The sequence below is a fragment of the Sturnus vulgaris genome, chromosome 2 (assembly GCF_052056855.1).
Source record: "Sturnus vulgaris isolate bStuVul1 chromosome 2, bStuVul1.hap1, whole genome shotgun sequence".
Lineage (NCBI taxonomy): Eukaryota > Metazoa > Chordata > Aves > Passeriformes > Sturnidae > Sturnus > Sturnus vulgaris.
The window spans coordinates 33,241,945-33,257,688 of NC_142244.1; the positions used below are offsets into that span (position 1 = coordinate 33,241,945).

The following is a 15,744-nucleotide window of genomic DNA, read 5'->3' on the forward strand; positions in this document are numbered from 1 at the left end:
ACTCAGTGTGGGCAGTGCCCATGTGTGCCCTGAGCCCAGAAATCGAGAGCACAACAGAGAACTTGCCAACACTGATCGAATTCCAGTGGAAGAGAGGATGGAGCTTTGGGCTGAGGTGTTCAATATGACCCAGCATTGTGGGGTTGGAGGCCAGAAAAGATCACTGGATATTGCCAGATTCTCTCTGCATGACTGATCATGAAGTTTACCTGGGTCTGGCCTAAAAAAGCCACAGCTTTTTTTATTTGGTGGTTCTAGCACTTTGCAAGACCACTCAAATGAAACTTCTGCCAGATAGTGTCCCTAAGGATACACATAAGGATGAAGAATTCCAACTGGATCTCATTGTGCTCTGAGTAGACTGAGATGATCCACTGCTCATAGCAATAGCACAGGAATTTCAGCTGAAGCATCAGAAGATCAGGACACAGAACTGCTTACAAGTGAGGACAAGCCTGAGCTCTCTGTAGAAGACATCCTCTGATTCTGTTCTTTTGTGCATAACAGGCACGGTCAGACCCTGCATTTCAAAACATCTTTGTGTAACTAATGTTCACAAGCTCTCTCCCCACATAAAAACACATTCCCATGACTTGTGCAACATCCAGTCTCCCACCAGCCCCCCAGGAAGTGCAGCTGCAAGAACACATCCCCTTGTGGAAGCAGGGGTTTCCCTGTTCCCACACACTTCCCGCTGGACACTTAGGATTCGTGAGTATCCACCCCTCTTCCAGCAGCGTGTGAAGCACAGGTGAAAGCACAGGCTCACGCTGTCACACTGCAGAGCTGTGGGTCTGTGCCTGCTGCACCCCTCAGTGCCATGAGCGAGGTCACCCAGAGCACTCAGCTGCCAGGGAGCTTCTTACAGACAGAGGTGGCCAAGTTGCAGAGCACCCTGAGCTCAATGGCCACTTCCTTCCTTCCCATTTCTCTTTCCTCTCTCTCTTACAATGTTCCTGCTTCATCTAGACTTTGCTTTCACACTGCTTGTGTGCCTCAGAAGCCTATCCCTAATGCCTTGGTTATTGTTTGGCTGGTGGTCATGTTCTTCTTTAACATCGGTAATTTGTGGCAAATGCCCCTCAAATAGTTGCAGCTATTCAATTCACACAGCTGTTTGCATTTACATTCCTACTTTATCACTTGCTGCTGTCCAGGCCAAAGGAAGAGGGCAGAATCATCTCAGGCACAAAGAGGCTGGGAAGAGCGCAGTGGTCATGTTCCCACCACAGGACATTCAAGTGACATCAGAAAAGGAGTTAGGTCTGGATGAGATACACAACTGCTCTATGAATGTGGAGAGGACTGGGACACGAAGAAAGGTAGGGAGGACATTTGCAGCACTGCAATTCTCCAGTTCCCTGATACCACCACAAGTCTCTGCTGACAGCTGCTTTCTCACAACTGCCTGTGACACTTCTTCATATCTTTTTGTGTTATTAACTGTATCCTGTGGAATTCAGTCTAATCCCAACAAGTGTCTATACTACAGCAGTGGAAATAGCCTTGCTGAGAGGGACTTCTTGCACAAGATGGTAGTTATAGGAGAAGGGGCAATGGCTTGAAACTGACAGAGGGCAGGTTTTGATTAAATATTAGGGAGGAATACATTTCTGTGAGGTGGTGAGGCACTGGAACCAGCTACCCATAGGAGCTGTGGATGTCCCATCCCTGAAATGTTCAAGGCCTGGCTGGATGGGGATATGAGTAACCTGGTCTAGTGGATGGAGTCCTTGCCCATGACCTAGGGTGTGGCTTTGACCCTTTGTCCGGACTAGCTCAGATGTTAGGGTGAAGCCTCAGGATCTGCCACATGAACGTGAATAAAAGATAACAAAAGAGGCTCTTTCCCCGCTGCGGTGGTTGCAGAGGTTTATTTCTTGTGGGCCTCCAAGAGCAAAAAGAGAGCAAGAGGGAGAAAGAGGGAGAGAGAGCAAGAGGGAGAAAGAGGGCAAGGTCAGGGGGCACAGGTCTTTTCTAGGATCTGAAAGGAGGGTGGGAAGAAATTGGATCTCGGCCAGCTAGGTATGGCCAGAGGGGAGAGGGACCAGAACACAGGACATTGCAGGGGTCACGGAATCTACCATTTCCAATACATCTAGGGAGATGCAACATCTCCCCGTTTTTTGTTTAACAAAGTTGAAAGAAGGATATTAGGTTCATCTTGATTCAAATTATGATTTTGCCCACCACTTGCAGTTGGTGGGAGAGTTAGATTGTTCTAGGTTTTTCATCTCTATGTGATTGACTACTGAGGTAGGAGGAATGAGACCATTAATAGCTTTGAAAACCAAGTGATGTAGGATCCCGAATGCCATTACTACAAGGAAAAGAATAATAAAAAATAATATAATTGTTTTAACTATAGATGTCCACCACCCTGTGAGTCCCCAGCCTTTGAACAGTTCATTGAACCAATCTTCAGATTCTTGCTTCACTTGTCCGATCAAGGTGTTCATGTTTTGGAGGGTAGCATGGATGTTAGGAGCTCTCGAGGTCAGGTCCATGCAGCAAAGTCCTTCAAATTCCTGGCACTCATGTCCATGCAGCAGTAGGAGAAAATCTATAGCAGCTGATTTTGGAGTGTGGCCTGCCTGGTAATTTCCTCATCTTCTAGGAGGGAGCTGATTGCGGTGGATGTTAAGTTTGCCTGTTTGACTACCCAACACTCTAGGTGGCCCAATTCGCCTAGAGCTTTAGCTGCTGCAACCCACGGAAGAAACAGGGACACAGCAATTCTTTTGGACTTGCTCCAATGGAAAATTTCAGAACCACAGTTTGGGTCCAAATTGTCTGTACTTCTCTTTTGGATTTTATTACCTGATTTGTTTTTGTGAGTCCAGTTGTTAATTAAGGTTTCGTTGGGTGCCAACAGGGACAACCGCCCAAAGGTGCATGGCCCTCCTAAGAGCCGAGAAGGGATCCCTGCCCATGCCCGGTCTCCACAAATTAAGAACAATCCCCTAGGGAGGCTTTTGGGGCTTGAATGAGTTGGGGTGTCAGCTACAATATGTCTTATAGTATTGCACCACCTTTTGGCAGTGAATTCCTCACAATATTGCATTATGTTGTGGAATTCTTTTAGGCTAGAAGGTTTGGGGAAGATCCTAAAATGAATGCAATATTGTGCTGGGTAGGAACCTAACAGCTCTAAGTCTTGGGGTTCCTGAGCTGCTTTGGGCAAACTTGGCAGCAACTCCTCTATGGGGTTTTTACTCATTACAGCTTGCTGTCTACAATTTTTGTGTGATGAAATGGTGTGTGACTCAGGAAGTTCATTGGGCATTTATGTTTCAAAGCTGGCTGAATATTCTCCAGCCTTCAATGGGATTCCTACCAGGCAGGTGGACATAGGGTTTGTTGTTGCTGCTGTGGACAGATATATGTTTTCCTGTTGGAGTGTCTGTGCCAGGGTCACCCAGATGTTCTGACGTGGTTGAAGGACGATCCATGCAGCTGCCAAACTGTTCAGTGTTATCAGGAAGACAACTTGGATGGGGTTCCTCACAGGACTGAGAGAAGGGAAGCTTTTCTCTAAAAGGAAAGACAAACATTATAAAACCTGTTAAAAGTCTCTATCTGCCGGAATGTCATCCTTTAGGAGGATTTCTTTTTCTTTTTTCCAGCGGCGTCTTCTTTTTGAAGCTACAGCCACCTGCTCCTCGTTCTCCTCAGTTGGAGCAGGATGTTTGGGGACATACGGTTTCACCCACTTTTGGGGAATCCATCGAGGGCCTGAGGGAGTGGATACGCACGCATAGCCACGCCCCCAGGTAACAAGCTCATAGGGACCTTTGATTTCCCAGGTTTCTGGGTCCCTAATCAAGACTGGAGGATGTTGGGATAACTTGAACTGTTTCCCACTGTTAAAGTGACGTACCACAGGTGGATTCATGTTCTCAAATGAACAATTCAGGAAATTGATAGTAAACATGGCTTTGCAGAGCTTCTGCTGTGGAGACATCCACACAGTTGAACGGCTCTGTTTAGCCAAAACCTGCTTGAGCGTCTGATTGGCTCGCTCAACTACACCTTGGCCTGTGGGGCAGTGGGAGGTGCCAGTTTTATGTTCCACTCCCCACTGCTGGACGAATTCCAGGAACTCCTTGGACTTATATGCTGCACCCTGATCAGTTTTGATTTCCCTAGGGATCCCAAACACTGAAAAGGCTTGCACTAGGTGTTTTTTGGTGTGCACTGCCCTTTCTCCTGCATGGGCAGAGGCATAGACTGCACCTGAATATGTGTCAATGCTAACATGAACATATTTGAGGCGACCAAAACTAGGAATGTGTGTGATGTCTGTTTGCCATACCTCACAACTGCCAAGACCTCGGGGGTTTACCCCCATGCCTATTGATGGCATGGTCTGGAGCTGACAGTTGGGACAGGTGGTCACAATGGCTCGAGCCTGACTCCGTGTTAGCTGGAACTGACACATCAGACCTGGTGCATTCTGGTGATACTGCTGGTGGCTCAGCTTTGCCTGTTGGAAGATGTCAGGGAGGCGTGCTTGTTCTGCTGGGGTTGCTTGTTCTGCTGGGGTTGCAAGGGAGTCTGCCTGACGGTTCCCTTCTGCAATTTCACCTGGCAAATCTGTGTGTGACCTCACATGCATCACATAGAACGGGTGTTCTCTATGAGAAATCAAATAAATTAGTTTGGAAAGCAACCTGAAAAGCTGCTCATTCTCGATGTCTCTGAGTGCTGCCTGCTCTGCCCTGGACACTACCCCCGCTACATAGGCTGAGTCTGTTACCAAGTTGAATGGCTCTGAGAACTTCTCAAAGGCTCTTATGACTGCTGCCAGTTCAGCTACCTGGGGTGATCCCTCCACAAACTCAACATCAGCTTCCCTATGCTGGATCTGGGGATTTCTCCAAGTCATCACTGATTTGTGAGAAGCCCCGGATGCATCCATGAACACTGTGAGAGCTTTGAGTGGTCTCTGACTCCTCTTCTCACGAGGAATGAGGTGGAATTCCTCATTAAACAGCTTGTGAGACGGGGCATGGACTGATATTTGTCCTCTGTAGCTGTCCAGGGCTAATTGGAGACTGGCATTGCTCTGGAGCAAGTGCTCAAACATCTCTTTAGTCAATCTCTCAGGAGAGTTCCTTCCCTCCTCAGACAGTTTAACAGGGAGGTGAATACATGTGAAGTCACAACCAGCCAGTTCATACAGTCTCATCCTTGCCTTCCGAATCAGCTGAGCTATTAACTCTTGTGGCTTAGTGATAGTTTTGGATCTTTGGTGGGAGAGGAAGACCCACTCTATGATTAAGAGTGACTCTTTCTGCCCCTCGATCCATTGGAATATTAACCCGTGTAAGTGTGGCAGTTTTCCTAGGACAATGAATTTGAAGGGCAGCTCGGGCTGGTAACGGTGAGCTTGCCTCTCTCCTAAAGGCTTTTGTACCTTTTTGATTGCAGTCTTTGCCTCTGGGGTCAGTTCCCTGGGAGAAAGCAGCTCTCTCTCCCCCTTCAATAAATTGAAGAGTTGTTCTAGGTCCTCATTAGTGAGGCCTAGCCAGGGCCTGACCCAGTTCAGAGGCCCACACAAGGAATGGACATCTGCTAAGGTTTTTGGATTACAATTAATTTCCAATTTCTGCGGAAAATGGTCCGTGCAGTAATTTCCAGGCCCAGGTACTTCCAAGGTGGCATCCTTTGGACTTTGTCCTCCTGCAATTCAAATCCAGCAGAGGTTAAAACTTTAACCACTAGGTCAAGTGTGTCTTGGAGTAGAGAGTCATCGGGGGCACACACAAGCACATCATCCATGTAGTGTAAGATGATGGCTTCCCTTCTCTGAGAACGCACCGGGGACAGCAATGAGGCCACATGCCACTGGCAGATGGAGGGACTACATTTCATGCCTTGTGGCAAAACTCTCCAGTGGTAGCACTTCATTGGGGCTTCTTGATTGATGGTAGGAACCGAGAAGGCGAACCATGGGGCATCCTCTGGGTGTAGGGGAATATGGAAGAAACAGTCCTTGATGTCTAGAACAGCCAATTGCCAATCTCTGGGAAGCATTGTTGGAGAAGGCATCCCAGGTTGGAGTGACCCCATGTCCTCAATTACTTTGTTTATTCCCTGGAGGTCGTGGAGCAGCCTCCACTTGTCCTTCCCCGGCTTCTTTATTACAAAGACCGGAAAAATCCACAGACTTGTGGTCTCCTCTATGTGGCCTTTAGCCAATTGCTCCTCCACAAGCTCTTCCAACGCCTTGAGCTTCTCCTTACTTATCAGCCACTCTGCTACCCACTTTGGGGTATCATCTAGCCATTTCAGTTTTTGGGTAGGGCTCTCTACAGTGGCCACCTCTAAAAATCCCAAGGAGTCTTAGGAATAATCAATTTTACCCCCCACTGGGACATGGTGCCTCTCCCCCATAGAGGGCATTTATAGTCTGTAACAAATGGACGGATGCTAGCCAATTTTCCATCCGGCCCCTCAATTTGCACGATGCTTTTTGATATTTTTGCCAATTTTACTCCTCCTACACCTTGGATTCTGCCTGCCACAGGCTGAAGTTCCCAATGTGACAGCCACATCCTTTCGGGTATGATAGTCACATCAGCACCTGTGTCCAGTACCCCCTCCACATGGAGGTGATCTGATCCATGGGTTAGGTTGCATGCCAGAGAAGGTTTGTCCTCACCCACCACTTCTGCCCAGTAGACTTCAGGTGATTTTCCATCTACTGGGACCTCTGCTGGAACAGGAATGGCCTGGGTGAGGATTTGTCCCTCAACCAGGTAATATGGTGGTAGAGGACATCGTGCCAAGAGAATGAGGCCAGTTATGCTTCCCTTGATGGTCATGGGAACCACCTCAATCTCTAGGGGTGTGTGTGCTGTGTCCCCGACAACAAAGTACTCACTGTCCAGTTTCATGTGGTTTAACGTCACATCCTGTGTACTGTTAGGTAAGTCCACTGTTATCACTGTCCAATCAGGTGACCTGAAATGAAAACCTTTGGTAGTCACAAGCCTAAAATGGCCTAGTGGCTTCCAAACCTTGTTAATTGAACATTTAATATTTTCATTGCCATACATCCCCACACCCTCTATCCCATCGTCCCCCTTTTTGTTTATTAAGAGAGAGTCTTTTGCGAGTGTGGAGCCCGCTGCATTTATAGCCGAGTGCGCCATTGTGTTAATGGCGGGTACGCGCTGTAAAGCTAGTTTTTTTTGTTTGTTGGTCTTCTTCTGTTTCTGTTTGTGTGGATAGTCCCTGGCGAAGTGTCCTGGCTGCTTGCACTGGAAGCAGATGATGTGCTGCAGCTGCTCTGGTGACATTGGTTGCTTCTTGGCTTCTGGTGTTACAGCTGCCATGGTCTTTGGGCGTGCCAGTCCTGGATTTCTCCTGTGTCCACTGAGCAGTTCTGCTTTCCTGGTGCAGGTTTCTATCATCTGTGCTAAGCTAGGTGCTGGCTCGAGGGGAAGGCCAAGAATAACCCTACGGCAGGTTTCATTAGCATTCCTCTGAGCCATCTCTTTAAGTAATTCAGCTTGTACCACTGGATCAGACACCTGTCTTTCCACTTGTGCATGAAGGTGGTCCACAAACTGTAAGAAATTCTCAGAAGCAAACTGTTTAATGTTAACATAACTGCCTTTAGTATCTACTGTTGGTAATTGATTAAAAGCCTTTTCTGCAACATTGCATATTTTATCCAGGACAGACTTGGATAGTACTCTGGTTTGGCTTTCAGGGCAATGCCAATCCTTTTCCCCACATAGGTGTTCATATGTTATGTCATTATTATCAGCATCTTTTGCATCATCTGAGCTTTGTAAAAGCTCTTGTAAAAGCGCTTTCAAAGATCTTTTCCACAGGCTTTCCCATAGATCATATTCTGAGGGAGTTAACAGACATCAGAAAAGCTCCTTGATATCATATGGAACCAGTTCATTTGAGCTAAAGGTGGCTCTCACCATGCCTTTAAAGATTTCACTATTTCTGCCAAATTCTGTCTGTATTTTACAAATTTCCTTTTTTCTTGATAGGACAAAGGCTGATAACTTCTTTTGCCATTTCTCCTACTGAGATAAACTACAGGAGCAACTGATAGTACATATTCTTCTCCCAGATGTTGACTTCCAGGGCTGGGCATCCCCCCCCCATGGGGCCCGGGAGGCTGCCCACCCTCCCCCACCACAGGGACACTATCTGTCCCGCAGGGGCTGTGAGCTGATCCCCCCCACCCCCACCCCCACTGGCACTGAACCCAGCAGGGGCTCCACTGCCCTCCCCCACCCTGCAGCAGCTTGGAGGGCAGGCATGTGAAACCGAAGCAGGGGAGGGGTGGTGGGATCCAGGGTTGCAACACGTGTGGGCGGGGTTGCAGGGTGCCGTGCAGGCCAGGGTCTTGGAGGGGGGAGGGGGCAGTGGAGCCGAGGGCAGGGATGGGTTATGGGAGGGGAATGGGTTAGGGGCAGGGACCAGAGGGTGAAGGGGGTTGCAGGATGAAGGAGGAAACACATGGCTACCAGCATATGGGACCCCCCCACTCGCTGTACTGCATGGCCAGAGCTATCTGGGACCTTGACCCCGACCCCTTCAGGCTTAGCCACGTGGCCGTTGCCCTGAAGAGAAGGGAGGTCAGTTCTATAGCTTTCGGAACACTGCTCCGAAGGAAAAACACTTGAGTGGGAAGGGTACAAGGAAGGAGGGCTGACAATTTCCGAAAAATCATGAGAACCGGGATACTGGGGAGGACTTAGGGGCCCAGAGCAGCTACGGCTGTGCTGGGTGCCCTGCGGTTCCCGGGGAGACCCATGGGTCCCCTCCAGTTCCAGGTTATAGGGTTTTGGGGAAAGGGAAGGTGAATCTGAACTGTTTTGCTGCTGCTGCCTGTTGTTTTCGAACAACAGTTTCCGAATTTGTAAGAATATCAGGAGGAATACAGAGGTTGTTTCATCTCCATTTTCCACTTTTAAAATTAATAAATCCCTTATTTCATCCCAAAATTAAATCGAATTTATATCTTGCAATTCAAGGTTCGATTTTTCAACAGACAGCCAGCTTGCAAAACGGGCTAATCTTTTCTTAGATATTAAAACATTTCCTGAACTTAATATTTCCCTTAGTTGGGATCTTAGACGCTTTTGTAGGGCAGATTGCTGTAAGCCCATGATGTTTGGTAACAATCTGCCACTATATCTACCCCACTACAGTTAAAACACAGGAAAGGGGTTAGTTGTTAAAACGTGCCAGGTACAGCACGGTTTTCAGGCTCTGCTGGCCGCGGATCTGATGTTAATTCCACCACTTTTGTCAGTAAAACCCACGTGGCGCCGGCGCCTCTTTTGGGACCGATCCAGCCGAGTGGAGCCACAAAAACCACAAAACGCCGTAAAAAGCCGCAAAAACCCTGTGCCACCACTTTGAAACTGATCAAAGCTGCAGCCTGCTGCGCTGTGCCTGAGGTGGCCACGTCCAGCCCACTCCAGCCTGCGTGCCACACACGGCGCGCTGCACGAATCGCGTGGCAACCGGGTTTCTGAGCCGCGCACTCCGCCCACACTCCCGCGCCGCTGCCTCTCGTGAGCGGTGCTGCGCTGGCAAAATGTCACCGGTGAGGTCCCCCCACGGAGCTCCGGGAACCCACCCACCGCAAAAGGAGGTTTAAACTCACCCTTTATCTTGCAGGCCTAGGCTTCTGTGTAACTGTAGTGGGTCTCTGTCCAGAACCGACCTGCCTGGGCTCCTGACAGGCTCCTGGTTCGTCCTTCAAGTCTTCGAACTGCACAAAATGCAGCTCAAAGAAATTTAAGGTAGTTGATCAGCTGAAAGGCTTATGGAATCCCGAAAATGGGAGTCACAGCAGGTTGTGGGATTCTCTAAATTTGTAGAGACCAACCACGTGAGTGCCAACTGTGGCTTTGACCCTTTGAGTCTTTACCCTTTCCTCCGGACTAGCTCAGATGTTAGGGTGAAGCCACAAGGATCCGCCACATGAATGTGAATAAAAGATAACAAAAGAGGCTCTTTCCCCCTGGGGAGGTTGCAGGGGTTTATTTCTTGTGGTTCCCCAGGAGCAAAAGGAGAGAAAGAGGGAGAAAGAGAGCGAAGGAGGGAGAGAGTGAGAGGGAAAAAGAGGGAGAAAGAGAGGGCGAAAGAGAGCGAGGTCAGGGGGCACAGGTCTTATCTAGGGTCTGAAAGGGGGGGGTGGGAAGAAATTGGACCTCGGCCAGCTAGATATGGCCAGAGGGGAGAGGGACCAGACCACAGGACATTGCAGGGGTCATAGAATCTACCATTTCCAATACATCTAGGGTGATGCAACACTAGGGGGCTTAAAACTAGACTATCCTTGCAAGTCCCTTCCAACCCAAGCCATTCCATAACTGGTGGATTATATCCCCAAAGGACAGAGAGGGAAATGGAAAGAGAGATATGCACAGAGAGCACAGAGCCCTTTTTCATTGGTGTGATATTGTATTTTGTCTTGTCTTAGTTTCAGAATTTGTTCAGCAAATCCAGGACAACTAGAGGATATTTTGTATGTGACTCAACAAAAAGCAAACACCTCTGCCCAAGGAGAACAAGGACATGGAATCTCTACATATCTGTTTTCCATTTCTGTGTCTTCCTCATGGAGAAGTCCATCTCTTTTCAGCCATCGGCTCCTGGACCCTCTCAGAGAGAAGAGAACACAGGAACACAGGACCTGCTTTGGTGAGCCTGACCCTTCCTGTGTTCCCTGAGCCACCCCATGCACTGAGGATGCTGGATAAAGCTCATTTCACTTCCACAAACACATGATCCCCTCCCACACAGTGAAGATGTATCAGGGCTCCCCACCCCGCCCAGAATATCCAGTGCTGTTCCCAGCTCGCTGCTCAGCTCCCAGCTTTGCTCAGGACAGGGGTATTTCCATCACACAATTACTGCTGCAGCTTCACAAATTCGATGATACTCCAAAATTGCTCTGACGTCATTCCAGTTGTTGAGAGCTTGTGTAGGCACATGCATTACAGTGCAATTTTCATTGTTTTTATTATTTGGTTCTCCTTTTCTCCAGAACCTGGGACAGAGACAGGCTGGTTACACCCCAGTGCCCACTGTAAAGCACTGCTGGAAAAGGACACAGTGGGATGCAAGACTTGAAGGGAAGAGACAGAAATTCCCAGTGCTGATTTGTGGACAGAAGCAGTGCCCTTGCTCCTGCTCCATATCCCACTGGCAGCAGTGTCACATGGAAACCTGCCTCCTTCCCACAGCCTTCTAGCACAACAGGGCCCCGCTCCATCCTGCTGGGGGGAACTGATCACCACCACTCATGCCATGCACCTCACACCCAGCAGAGTCCTGTGTCAGCCTCCAGGGCAAGACATAGCAAGGACAGTCCTGGTGCTGTCTCCCTGTGCCCCATCTCTTTCCCTGCATTTCAGCACAGGCCTTTTTGTGCATACAAGTGCAGTGAATGGAGGTCAGGCTAGGCTGCTCATCAGGCTTCTGAAGGGCTCTTGCTGCCAGCAAGGTGAAGTTTTTTCTATGCCTCCAGCATTGACTTCCATGTCATAGGAAGTTAATTCATAACCAATATCCAGCACAGATGGGCCATGTGACCCTGGTGTCCTACACAGCCCAGGCCTGCTGTACTTTGATCTCTCACAAGGAAGTGTGGTGACAACCTCCTCTCATGCACCATCAGACCTCTCACATCTGTCCTACTTTATTCCCTACCAGGATTCACGCCAAACACTCTTCATCCAGAGATACTCACGCTGCTGTCACATCAAATGGAGTCCCGTCCACCCACTGCCACTGACCCTCCTTCTCCTCAAACAGACCAATGTAGAAATTCTCTCTTTCTGGACGTTGTTTTATCTGCTCAGAGAGGAACTCCTGGAAATGAGACAGGGAGTGCAATGTCCATGAGGTGCAGGACAGAGCACAGGGAGGCATCAGGATTCCCTGTGGGGTGGGGCTGGTGGCAGAGGGGGACTGGTGCTGCAGAGGTGCAGACAGGACATTCTCCCTCCCCTGCAGGACAAGGAGGGGCTCTGAGTCCCCTCCAGGGCCCAGCACTGTGTCTCTGCCTGCTGGGTCCCTCTCTCGGCCCTCTGCATGTACCTGCTCTGCCTTGCTGTTGATCACCACCAGGTGGGAGCCCATCCCAGTGCAGTTCTGCTCACTCTCAGCGCAGTTCATCTTATCAAGGGACAGGAAATAGCAGCTTCTTTGAAACCTTCTCCAGCCCTCTGGGCAGCACGTCCAGCCTCGCACTGTGCAGGGAGAGGACAGAGAGAAGAAGGCTACTAACAAGAGATGGTGATTGCCAAAATCCCAGTTTTCCAGGGACAGTCCTCATGTTCTCTTTAGGGACTTTTCCTGACAGAAGTTGCTTGGAAAAACCGGGGATAGTACAGACATTTTCTCCATTGCTTTGGGGTGTGACCAGTGAGCTTTGTGTGCCCAAAGCCATGGTAATCCTTGTAAGGGGGTCTCATGTCTCGACAAAGTTCTTTTGGTGATGTGGTTTGAGTTGTTCTGGCACAGCCTCCTTGAGGCCTTTAGCCCCAGGGAAGAGGGGACATTGCCAGTACTGACCTGTGCCTTGTGGCACTGCTGAGTCACACTTCCACTCCGAGAACTGCTGCTGCAGGGCTCTGGGCTGGTCAGTGCTGTGCCAGAAGAGAACCACTGCAAAGGAGAGGAAAGGCAGCAGAATTACCCCTTCCTGCCAGCTCCTCACACAGCATCTCTGGCCCCTTGACTCTCCTTCCACCATTTCCCCACCAAGCATTGTCCCAGCTGCCACTTCTCCTGGCCCAAACCAGTGGCACAGCTGCCATCCCAGCCAGACAGAGATCGTCTTCCAAGTCAGACAGCAGAAGGATCCCTGGAAGCACATCCCACTGAGGACATGCCACACACATGGCAGGATTGATCCCACCCAACCACAGCCACTCTGCCATGCACATACCTACAGCCCAGCTGCCAGCCTACAAAGCATTCTCTCACTGTCACACTTTGTCTCTTCCTAAACTACACATCAGCAGGCATTGGGAGGAGTCTCCCATCACCTGGGCCTGTTCCACCAGCAGCACACAGTCCAGGTGCAGGGAATCACATCCAGCTGGAGCTGCTGCAACCAGGGGGGAGCACAAAGTCCTAGGAGATACCAGCTCCATTTTGTGGGGAATAATGCACTGCTGGTGACAGGCCACAGCCACAGTCCCAAGGACTTACAAGGAACTCAGACCCTCAGGAGTATGGATTAGGAGCTGATCAGGGTGTGCTTAACAGTCCAGGTGCCTATTTTCATCAATCATCTAATTCAGAAATATGTTTACTTATGAGCAGAAGAATCCTAGTGGCTTCATTGCCTGATGAGTGCATTGCTGCAATGGAAGAAGGCTGAGAGGAGATGGGCAAGGGCAATATCTGACAGGCCACCCCCATTGCCAATAAAGGGGAACTTATCCCTAGACAATGATAAAGGATGAGAAGAGAGATGATTTTGATTCAGTTCAGCTGAAGGATTTGACCTGCTGTGGAACTGCTCATTCCTGTGGGGATCCAAAAGGGTCAGTGTCTTCCTCACTTAGCCATGAAAGCTCTGTTTGCTCAGAGACTCTGTTATTGCCTTAGGCTTCCTGAGGAGGCAAGATTGGAAATCATTGGCTCACAGTTCTCTGGAAACTCTTCCATCAGACAAGTGTTGTCCAAGGTCTCAGCTCATGCAGACTGAGAGCTTAGAACTGCTCTGACAGCCTTGCTGCCACCACAGGCATTTCTTCCACAGCCAGTTTATCCAAGAGACCTGCCTTATGTCCAGAGATTCAAACGATGGATTAAAAGCTACAGATATGTTCTGACAAAGATTGAGGCTGCATGAGAAGGAATTTCTGACCTCTGCATTGGTGAAGGGCATTTGCCTGTTGGCAGAGGGAATAGGATATGAGTTTTCCACCTGAGCAAAGGCAGCCACCTGAGCCCTTTATCCCAAGGGAATTAAGACACCCTGGAACCCACCAAGGTAGAGGGTCACAAAGGCAGCTTTGGTTGCAAGGGCAAAAATAAGGAAGGTCCAGATGTTCAGCCAGGAGCAGTTTCTCTCTTCTGCAGGGGCTGAAAAACACAGAGCAAGAGTGAACATGTGCCTGCCCAGAGTTGGGGGCAGGATAACTCAGGTGGCTCTGTACACGGACAGCCTGCTGGTCCATTGTTCCAAGGACTGGGGGGCCCCGCAGGTGCAGGAAGCAGGTCCTGCTGTCTGTCACTAGCAGTGACTCAGAGCCAGGGAATAGAGTAACATAGGATAAGTAAAGTAACAAGGGCTGCCCTGAGGCTGCTTTTCTCTTTCCCTCTTTATCACAAGACCTGCCTACATTCTGTCCAAATCACACTCCTCCTTTGTCCTGTCCAAACCTCCTTTCTCCACAACACATCTTCCTTGTTGCCTTCCATTACCACAATCTGTCACTTTTGCTGGTTCTCCCTCCTCTTTCTCTCTCTTTAGAGCTTCTTTCTCTCACTACCTGGATTTTGTCTTTGGACCGTGAGCCTCTTTCTGCAATGGCACAGTTCCCCAGAGGAGTGACTGCCCAGCTCAGGCTGTGCACAGCCAGACCCACAGAAGGGATTGTTTCCACGGGGGAAAAGGCACCAGGCAGCTCTTGGGAGAGCCCTGGCTGAGTTATGCTGTGAGACATCAGAGATGGGAGCAGGAACTTGTGCTCCGTGTGATGCAGAGAGCTTTACCAGGGGAATCCCAGAAGGATAGCAGCCTTCAGCCCCACTGTTTACAGACAAACCACAGAAGGGAATAGCAGGGTATGATCTGTCTGGACTTCCACTCCCCCTGACTCCAGGAAAAAGTTCATCGTGCCAGCCTGGGCACTGCCCAGTTCCCTCATCTGTTGTCTTGCTCTTGTCCCAAGCCCCATCTCCTTGGAGGAGGTCGGTCACCGTGCCATGCCCAGGATCCAGGCCAGCCCTGTCTTTCCCCAACTCCTTGGACAGGAGGACAGAAAGGAAAGAAGGTTTGGGGCTTACCTGCAGTTCCAGGACTGAGTCTCCCTTGGCCGTTCATCATCTCTCCAAGAGGATCACTCTTCTCCAAGGGTCCCTGTTACCAGTGTGGCCACAAACACAGCCTTCCACCTGCACAGGGCTCCTCCCACACTGCTGACGGGCCTTCAGTGGCTCTAATCTGATGTTCTGAACAAGCCATATCCTGGGTGTATCCCACAGCACATGGAGATTGAGCAACTTCCATCATTATCTTGCCAGGACATTTCACACAATACACAATGAAACAGAAACTCATTGAGGCACAGGAAAACAAATGAAGGGGAGCATCACTGCAGCTCACACAATCTCCCTTTGCACAGCCTCTGGCAGTTTCCCAGGTCATACATGGCCTTCCCTCTCTGCTGCCTGCTCTTTCCTGCTGACGGTCCATGTGTGTGAAAATACATATTCGGGCAGATAAATTTAGCATTTCCTAGCAAAGGGCTAAAAGCACTGAGCACAGCCTGCAAAAGGGAGCCAAAAATGACAGGAGAGCATATGTGTGACTCAGTGTGGGCAGTGCCCATGTGTGCCCTGAGCCCAGAAATCGAGAGCACAACAGAGAACTTGCCAACACTGATCGAATTCCAGTGGAAGAGAGGATGGAGCTTTGGGCTGAGGTGTTCAATATGACCCAGCATTGTGGGGTTGGAGGCCAGAAAAGATCACTGGATATTGCCAGATTCTCTCTGCATGACTGATCAT

The 15,744-nt window shown here is 49.5% G+C and overlaps 2 protein-coding genes across 7 annotated transcripts in view; one reads left to right on the forward strand and one right to left on the reverse strand.

Moving 5' to 3' along the window:
- The window catches only part of TCAF2 (TRPM8 channel associated factor 2), a 48,175-nt gene that overhangs the window by 27,225 nt on the left and 5,206 nt on the right, over nt 1–15,744 (forward strand). For 3 of the 6 annotated variants that reach the window (XR_015801284.1, XR_015801283.1, XR_015801280.1), the window contains 2 exons: nt 9,664–9,788; nt 10,472–10,608. The gene's annotated coding sequence lies outside the window, so the exon portion shown is untranslated. Of the gene's footprint in view, nt 1–3,626; nt 3,774–9,663; nt 9,789–10,471; nt 10,693–15,744 lie in introns of those variants that run through there. The other 3 variants (XR_015801279.1, XR_015801278.1, XR_015801281.1) reach the window with 3 other exon arrangements.
- LOC148224713 (C-type lectin domain family 4 member E-like) lies at nt 10,433–15,717 on the reverse strand. The gene is made up of 6 exons (XM_088159182.1): nt 15,022–15,717; nt 13,999–14,094; nt 12,571–12,663; nt 12,094–12,245; nt 11,744–11,865; nt 10,433–11,041 (listed from the first exon to the last, which is right to left on the reverse strand). The coding sequence occupies exons 1-6, from the start codon at nt 15,059–15,061 to the stop codon at nt 10,894–10,896; spliced, it is 651 nt and encodes a 216-aa protein (XP_088015308.1). The 5' UTR covers nt 15,062–15,717; the 3' UTR covers nt 10,433–10,893.